We start from the raw sequence: 9,630 nt of genomic DNA, 5'->3' as shown, positions 1-9,630 counted from the left end.
CGCCCGTGTATGGAGTATGGCTCTCATGTCTGGGGGATCCACACACAGCTTTACTAAACAAGGTGGAATCTAAAGCTTTTCGTCTTATCAACTCTTCTCCTCTAACTGACTGTCTTGATTCTTTAAGTCACCGCGCACACACTCGTCAGAGACTGCAGCCGATCAAACAGTGAAACACACACACTCAAACAGACAAACAAACACACACACACACACTCGTCAGAGACTGCAGCCGATCAAACAGTGAAACACACACACACATACACACAATTATGACAAACAAACACACACACGGCGCAGTCATCGGCGAGGTCGGACGTGTCTGAGCTGCTCACAGTGTGCTTCAGAAGGACGTATGTACAGGGGGAGGGGGAGCCATAGTATTCTCCTGTCTCCAAATTAAATAAGTGTTAGATTATGTATAGCCAAGGAAATAGAAAAAGCCTTTGAGATATGGAACCAAGTAGCGCTGCCAGGCGCATGGAGGAACCAAAACATACGCCGGCAGAAAATCAACGCTATATAGAAACACCTATTGGTTTATTAAGAAAGCTGACTGAAGATACTATGGATAAGGATTTCTCGGGTTTCCGAGATGAACGAGAAAATACGAGGAGACTTGCAAATGTAGAAAGAGAATTAAGATATTTGAAGGAGGCGATGTCCAGTCTCATGGACAAACATGACCGACTGGTATCAGAAAACACAGCCTTGAAATTGAAAATAACTTAATGTGAAAAGGTCAGAGGAATAAACAAAGAATTAAAAGAGATTTTAGAAATAGTTAGCAAAATGACGCTCTAAAAACCACATGCCAGAACTTGCAGGATAAAGTGCAGCAAGGGGTTACAGACAGGATAGAAGGTGGACTAGGTGAAAACAAATTGAAAGAACTAAGAAATTAATGGAAACAAGAACAAGAGGAGGAAAAAGTCAAATTTTCAGAAGTGGTAAAGAGAAATTCAGGAGAACACAAAAGTTGCTGTAATCGAGGTTATCAAAGAAAAGGAAAGCATGGTGAAGGATGCAGTGGACAATAAAAAAAGCTTCGTGATCTACGGGATGAGAGAAAAGAAAAATCCAAATAAATTCACAAGAGAACGTGAAGAAAGGGAAATTGCCAAAACGGTTATCAAAAGGGTACAAGACAGCACACAAGAATTTGACCAGGAGGTGGAGGAAGTGGTTAGGCTGGGAAGGTACACTGAAGGGTGTGAGAGACCAATGAAGGTGAAAATGAGATCTCAAGTGGCTGTAGAAGAAATAATGGCTAGAAAAGGAAAGTTAGCCGATGATGTTGATCACAAGGAAATATGGATAAAAATGAACTTAGAGGAAAAGGAAAAGGAGAAAGTGCTAAGAAGTGAGGCTAAGGAAAAAAACGAGAAAAGGACAGATATAGAGAAGAAAGTAAGTTTGAGAAAGATCTAGTGGATAAAAGCAAGGATGAACCAAAACTTTTTAGAAGTTTACAAACGGCAAATCAAAGAATAAGTAAACAATTGAAAATATAATTAAAGAAATAATGACATACCAAACAGAGAAAGAAATGTGTGAAATAATGAATGAGAGCTTCAAAACGTTATTCACTGAAGATGACTTCACAGAACCTAATAGGACATTGAATTACAGGAAATTGTAGTTCATAAAGAGGATATTGGAAGATTACTGGACAAGTTGGAAGTCAGGAAAGCAATGGGACCAAATAGGTATCAGGCTGGGTGTTAAAAGAATGTAAAGAGCAATTACTGGAGCCAATTTTGGAAATAATTAAAAGTTCAATAAATGAAGGGAAAGTTCCACTAGAGTGGAAGAGAGCCAACATAATACTGATATTTAAAGGAGGAAAGGCAACTGAACCACTAAACTACGGACCAGTGTCACTTACAAGTGTCGTAGGGAAGTTATGTGAAATAATTATCAAAGAAAAATGGATTAAATTTCTAGAAGAGGAGCAAGTCATATCGAACAGACAATTTGGGTTCAGGACAGGGCGGTCATGTGTATCAAATTTATTAAGCTTCTACTCCAGGGTTATTGCAGGACTTGAAAGCAGAGATGGATGGGTAGACACAGTATACCTGGACATTAAAAAGGCATTTGATAAAGTCCCTCACGGAAGACTTCTTTGGAAACTAGAGAACATAGAAGGACTGCGTGGAATGTTGCTCGAATGGACAAGAGATTATTTGAAGGATAGAGAAATGAGAACTGTGATCAGAGATACATACTCATCTCGGAGTAAAGTTAACCAGCGGGGTGCCACAAGGGTCAGTGTTAGCCCCAATTATATTTCAAGTTTATGTAAACGATATTCACATTGGAGTAAACAGCTATATGAATTTATTCGCTGATGATGCAAAGTTGCTAAAAGTTATCAAAACCAGAGAGAACTGTATACTGCTACAGGAAGATTTATATAAGATCTATGAATGGAGCAAGAAGTGGAAATTGGAGTTTAATGCCAAGAAATGTCACATAATGGAACTAGAAAAGAGTAAGAGAAGACCAGTATGGAACTATTTGATGGGAGAGGAGCAACTAACGAAGACTAAAGAGGAAAAAGATCTTGGAGTGATCATACAAGAAAATCTGAGCCCTGATAAACAAACACATAAATAAGATATCTGGACTATCATATAGGATGTTGACTAATATAAGAGTGGTATTTCATTACATGGATAAAGATATGATGAAAAAAATAATCACAAGCATGATACGCCCAAGGCTGGAATATGCAGCAGTGGTATGGTCTCCGAGTTAAAAAAAAATATGTGAGAAAACTGGAAAGGATACAGAAGATTGCTAAAAAGATGGTGCCGGAATTAAAGGACCTCGCATATGAAGAACGACTGAAGGAAATGGGACTCCCAACCTTACAAGATATAAGAGAACGAGGGGACCTAATAACAATGTATAAGATAGTAAATGATATTGAAAAGATAAACAAAGAAGACCTGGTGCTGTTGGCAGAAGAAGATCGAAGGACAAGAGGACATGAAAAGATCAGGATGAGGCAATGTGTGAAGGATGTTGGAAAATAGTTTTCCACACAGAACGGTGGAAAAATGGAATGCATTGGATAATGGAATTGTTGCAGCACATAGTGTGCATAACTTTAAAGAAAAATTAGAGATATGGAGACAGGACACTATGAGCCCCACTCAAACCCTGTACAATACAACTAGGTAAATACAAACACACACAGACACACATGCATGCACACGCGCGCGCACACACACGTACAAACACGGACACACAAACTCACTTTTTCTCTCTCTGATCACAGACCCACAGCCTTCCTAGTCTTCAACTATGTCTGCATGCATGTGTGCATGTATTTACCTAGTTGTAGTTTTACAGGACCTGGGCTTTATGCTCGTGTGGCCCCGTCTCCATATCTACACTTATCCAATTTTTCCTTAATACTATGCACACTTGTTGCTGACACCACTTCTTCACTCAAACTGTTCCACGTCTCAACACATCTTTGTGGGAAACTATATTTTTTAACATCTCTCAGACATCTTCCCTTTCTCAGCTTTTTACTATGTGCATACGTGCATTTTTTTTTTTTTTTTTTTTTTTTTTTTTTTTGTGCATCATGGGAGTAACATCTGCACTCCTTTCAGGTACTAGCTACCGGAACACAAAATACCCAACTTAAGTATAATTCCCACAGCACTGTGTGACTACTATTTTGCACACTATTTCCATGCTAGGAATTTGACTTCATCTGTGGTGACTGTAAATGTACTGGTTCCTGATGAGAGACTAAATCAATTCACTTGGGTATTCTGCATAAATTTTCGTTAACAGGATAAAATTACTAAGAAAAGAAATCCAAGCTTTGGAACTAATGGGAATGCCTTGAATGTTAAATCTGCTAAACTAAAATTCTCTGCCTGCTGCTGTATTTCCTCTTCTCTATGACTTAAACTCTTTCAAAAGGGAAGGGGGGGATGTTTAGGACACATATCGTCTGGTATTTCATCATTATATTTGACTCTGCTTAGGGACTGACATTTAAGCGAGGATTTAACCTGGTACAGTGGAACCATGCGTGCTTTGGGGTCCAAGGGGTCTACAAGCGCACAGGTTCAAATCTTGTCCACGGTCCAAGTGTAGGTTGGGCTTCTTCACTCGGGGCAACGGTTTCTATCAGGTGGATACAAGCGCACAGGTTCGAATCCTGTCCACGGTCCAAGTGTAGGTTGGGCTTCCTCACTCGGGGCAACGGTTTCCTATCAGGTGGGCTTTCAGATAGGAGGTTTCCCAAAAAGTACCCCCTTTAGCCAATAAATTCCTGTGAAAACCCCACATGGTTATAAAAAATAAAGAAAAAAAAAGGGGGGTAAATGATTCAGAGATGACAAATTATTGCTCAAAATTAAAGAATGGCACAGAATGCTTATTCCTTACCTCAGTGGAATCAAGGCTGCACCAACATCCTCCAGCACACGACAAGTCACTGCTTCAGCTTCCAGTGTGGCTTCCTTGCTTGACTCAACTGCCAAACTGCTGAGATCTCCTTTTCTTCTGAACTTTCTTTCATTACTTCTCTGGATGTGCATTTAGTGTGCATCTTCTCCCTCCAGTTTTCTTTCCTGTTTTTCTAATTTTTAGCAACTCTGCCTCTCCTCTTAATATTTTTGTTCTTACTTACTTTCTTTTTACTTAACCTATAGCTTTGTATTGCCATGATCAATCCTTACACAACCAAATATTGTCTTCAATATCCATGTCACCAGAAAATACACAACTGAGTGTCTTCATCATCCACACTGTCACATGTTGATGCAGTCAGTATCCAGTCATATCACATGCATCACAATTAGCAACAGGCAGTTGTTTATAGCTAATCTAAATCATAATATAGCACTTAGTGAGCTTTTTATGTAGTTTCTTTTCCTTTCATATCTCTCACTCCCATCATAGTGTTCATGGTAAAATTATTTCAAATGTTTTATCAGTTTTTCTCATACACCTAGTCATGCTCAAAAATTGGTTTGGAAAGGCTAAAAAATAAGTAATGTTCACTCAAAATATTCAAGCATAGGCATATTATAACTTCCCAGAAGTGCTCTGCCAAAGAAAATCATCTGGGAACCTTGTGCGGCGCCTGTTAGTAAGAGGTGAACTGGTAGCAATTGGACTGTTGGCAGAGGCAAACTGAGACACAACAGTTTTCACATTCTTAGGACTCTGCCCTCTTTCACTTTTTTCTATTGGGAATGACCCTTGTCTGACATCTTTCCTACGAACTGTACTAGGAGAACCAGGAAAACCTTTTACCATTTCTCTAAACTTAATTCTACTTTCATGATCTATTGTTCCACTGACAGATTTTGAGATAGAAGCAGAAGCATGTTTATCTTCATTTTTGTGAGTCTCTTGCGATACAAATGACGTAGAAATTTCTTCGGGCGATATCTGTTGAGTTATTGGACTCCTCTGAAGTATAGATGAATGCTGGCCAAGAGTGGTCTGGGAAGACGACATGTAAGGTAACGGCCGTGGTTTCTTGGATCGTGGTGGGGTTGGGGGAAGGTGTCGACCAGAACTTGTAGAGGTAAGTGGAGGATGAAAAGCATTTGACTGTGCAGGTGAGAATGAGACGGAATGAGTACCAGTGTTGAGTTCAACTGATAAAAGATGAGCTTCACTTGATTTGGGAGAGATTGGTTGAGGTTTTGTATTCTGGTGTGTCAGAGGAGAATGATGCATGGCTGGTGAAGCTGGGGAGTGGTGGATGATCTGAGGTTGGACTGGTGGTTGTGGATGCTGGTGCCTTGATGGTGATGCTTGCAGTGGTTGGCCTGGACTTGGTGTCTGCTTTTGTAGATAGGATCTTGTTAGGGGAGTAGATGGAAGGCGATACCTCTGCCCACCACTTGGTGACTCGGCTGGTGCCCTGTGATACTCCCTGTGCCTCAGTGGTAATGCAGACTGTCTCTCGTGTTGTACATCTCTAGTTGGTGACTCTTCTAGCAGATGTCTAGACCTAACTGGTAATTGGGAAGACACAGAACCACTCATCTCTTTAATTATTGGTGACTTTTGTGTTTCCAAAAGATCAGCTATCCTGTGTAGTGACTCGGAATTCCTCCTTGTTTTCTTTGCTGGCGACTCAGAAAGATTCATATTGTAAACACTTCTTACTGGTGATGCAGATGATGTTCTATACTGACGCCTGATTACCTCTGGAGACTCCGAGCGACTAACACGACTGTATCTTACTGGCGACTCAGAAGACAACTGGTGACTTGACCTAACTACTGGCTCTGGTGGTCTCATGTGATGACTTGATCTTAAAGATGATGGAGAAGAAACTATGTGGTGACTAACACTGACTGGTATCTCAGGACTTGAGGTATGAATGGCTCTTGCTGGTGACTGTGATGGTGTCCTGCGATGCCTCACACTGGGAGGTGATGCAGAAGCTCCATCCTTCTGTCCAGACATGATGGGTGAATGGGACACTATTCTTTGCTGCTTGGGTTTTGCTGGTGGTTCAGGTGGTTTGTGTCCCACTCTTCCTCTGCTGGGTGAAACTGAGTGCATCCTGTGTTGCTGGATGTGAGTTGGTGAGGTAGGTGGAGGCCAGTGATGTGGGGAGGTTGCTGGTGGAAGATAAACTTGAAACTCGTCTTTTGGTGGAGCAGGGACAATCTGAATTTCTTCTTGCTGGTGATAAAGTGCTGATGATTCCTGTATGTGAGACAAAGGGCCTGGGTCTAAACTTGGCTGACATTCTGAGCTGGTGGATGTCTCATCTGAAGTTAGAGTTTCTGCATTTCTTAGACTTTGTTGCTGATCAGGTACTCTCTTGGACTCTGTCACCATTCCAGGACAGTGATCTAAATCAATATAATCAAGGCTCCTGCTGGAACCTGCACCTGAACGCAGATAATGTGTCGCTCTGCTCTGGAAAAACTGTTTCATTTCCTCAGTAAGCTGATCTATGCTTCCTTGAGTTGTCTGTTCCTCTAGGATTTGTAAATGTCCTTCTAATTCAGTACAGTTTGGTGATACTGGGATGCTGTCCTCACAGAAGATTGCAGTTTGTGTACTTTCATGTGAGGATTGAGACAGTTGGTCTTGTGACAGCTGGTCATGCTCAATTTGAGGTTCTCCTGGTTTTGATGAGATTATCTTCTCTTGGTTATGTGCTACAAGGAGAGAATGTGACTCTTGTGGACCTGGAGTGCGAGTTACTTGCTTCTTGTGCTTTGGTGGTTTACTACTGTCAGCTGACAAGCCCTTGGCAGTGTGCAAAGTGCTCTTGTTATTTTGCTGCTGAGCAGGTGGTTTTGGTATTCTGCCATTGTGTATACAAGCTGAACTGCTCTTGTTAGTAACTGGAGCATGTTTTGTGAACTTGCCAAAATGTATCATCCTGTGTCGCTGGGATGATGGGGAAGGAAGAGGGATTACACTGGCTCTCTTACTGCTGCCCTGTCTTGTGTGGTCCTGAAAAAAAGCAAGATACTTGTCTGAAGGTCAGTAATCAGTGGTGATATTTTGAAACTAGTAAAAAAATAAAATAAAATAAAATATATACAGAAGCCAAGACCAAAAGATAATAACTGACAGTAAAATCTGTATTTGTAAATCCTCTTTTAACAGATAAATACAAAAGATTACTACCTTGGATTTTTTCTTTTTCCTTCTTGATAGGCTGCTAAGGGTGAGGAGAACTTGGTTGTGATGATTGTGGTTATGGTGATGGTGGTGATCAGGATTGGATGTGGTGTTGCCCAGTGGAGTTGCTGAAGTGGCCTTGATGGAATGCACACCTGCAAGGGAAAGATGTGGTGCTGTAAGGCAAGTAGGCACGCCCTCACACACACACACACACACACACACACACACACACACACACACACACACACACACACACACACACACACACACACACACACACACACACACACACACACACACACACACACACACACACACACACACAAAAGAAAAAGAAAGAGTACAGAACGTGATTAAAAGAGAAGTACAAGCATGGAGAGTCCAAGATAAGAAAGATAAGGATGATTTTCAGGAGGTGATTCAAGAACAACTAAAAGAAAGAGATTGAAAACATGACAAAAAATGGTAGGAGTCCTCAAGACAAAAAATCTAGTTAGAGAAATTGCGGAAAAAAAAGTGTATTCGTATTAGGATTAAAAGAAAAAAATACAAAATATAGACCAAGAAGAGAAAAAGAAGAATTGAAATCAAAGACCTACTAAAAATCTATACGACAGAGATAGGTAGAACTTAGAAGAAGTAGAAGAAACAAACAGAATGGGACCATATCGAGAAGGAAAAATGAGACCAATTAAAATACTAAAATCACAAGCAGCAACAGAAGAAATATTATATAGAACAACTAAACTCAGAGAAACAGAAGGTTGCAAGGATATATATATATATATATATATATATATATATATATATATATATATATATATATATATATATATATATATATATATATATAAGAAAAATAGAAATGAGGAAGAAAGGAAGAGATACAATGAACTGCAGCAGCAGTAAGGGAGAAAAATAATGAAAGGTCAGAAGAGGAAAAAAAGACATTTTTGGAGAATTCTAGGAGACAGGATAAAGAAATGGTATATAAAAGAGAAGGAAGAGGAAAAAGTGGAACAAGTTTAACTAAAAGTGATAAAGGCAAGACTAAAAATTATGTATACGAACATAGATGGGGTTTTATCAAGTAAATTAGAATTAAGAGATTACATAAAGAAAGAAGAACCGGATATTGTATGCCTGGCTGAAACAAAGCTAAATGAGGCAATCAAAATAGACTTGGATAATAAGTATAATGTATGGAGGAGAGACAGGGGGGGTAAAGGAGGAGGAGGAGTCATGATAATGTCAAGGAAGGAGATGGTGGTAAACCAAGTGGAATGTGGGGAAGGAAAAGCAGAAGTACTGTATATTAAGATGCATATTAATAAAAAAGAGCTAACAATCATTGTAACATATGTGCCACCAAAAACAAATTCATGGACCAATCAAGAATATAAAGACATGATAGATGTGAATCATTAAGAAAAGGAGAAAAGTCATATTAGTAGGAGATTTCAAGTGTAAAGAAGTGGACTGGGAAAATTATGAAAGTGGTATGGGGGAAGAAGCCTGGGGAGAAAGATTCCTGAACCTAATGATAGATAATATGATGGACCAAAGAGTAAAGGAAAACACAAGATTTAGAGGAAATGATGAGCTGGCAAGATTAGACCTGGTTTTTACAAGGGGTATACAAATGAATGATGATATAAGATATAAGTGCCCATTGGGAAGGAGTGATCATGTAATATTAAAAATGGATATAGAAGAGGGAAAAGAAGATAGAGATGAATCATACAAAGGGGACCATCTAAATTACAGAAAGGCTGATATTGAGAATCTCAAGAACTATTTCAAATATGCTAACTGGGAGGAAATGGAAAACTCTGAGAGTGCAAGAGAAATATAACTTATTTTTGGAAATATACAAAACAGGAGTCAGGAATATGTCCCAAATATAGACCTAAAGAAGAAGGAAAGAAAGATTGGTTTAATGCAAAGTGTGCTAGGGCAAAGGAGAAAAGAGATGGAGCATGG

At 39.6% G+C, this 9,630-nt stretch overlaps 1 protein-coding gene across 4 annotated transcripts in view; it reads right to left on the bottom strand.

Annotated features, from left to right (window-relative positions):
- LOC123507096 (nephrin-like) overlaps positions 1–9,630 on the bottom strand; it is a 56,966-nt gene that overhangs the window by 5,263 nt on the left and 42,073 nt on the right. For all 4 annotated transcript variants that reach the window (XM_045259657.1, XM_045259658.1, XM_045259660.1 and 1 more), the window contains 2 exons: positions 7,651–7,799; positions 4,423–7,473 (listed from right to left, as the gene is read on the bottom strand). In XM_045259657.1, the coding sequence (XP_045115592.1) occupies positions 5,065–7,473; positions 7,651–7,799 (2,558 nt within the window). In that variant the 3' untranslated portion in view covers positions 4,423–5,064. The remainder of the gene's footprint in view (positions 1–4,422; positions 7,474–7,650; positions 7,800–9,630) is intronic.

Source organism: Portunus trituberculatus, chromosome 21, assembly GCF_017591435.1.
Source record: "Portunus trituberculatus isolate SZX2019 chromosome 21, ASM1759143v1, whole genome shotgun sequence".
NCBI classification, from domain to species: Eukaryota; Metazoa; Arthropoda; class Malacostraca; order Decapoda; family Portunidae; genus Portunus; species Portunus trituberculatus.
This window is presented reverse-complemented; position numbering and strand designations above follow the sequence as displayed.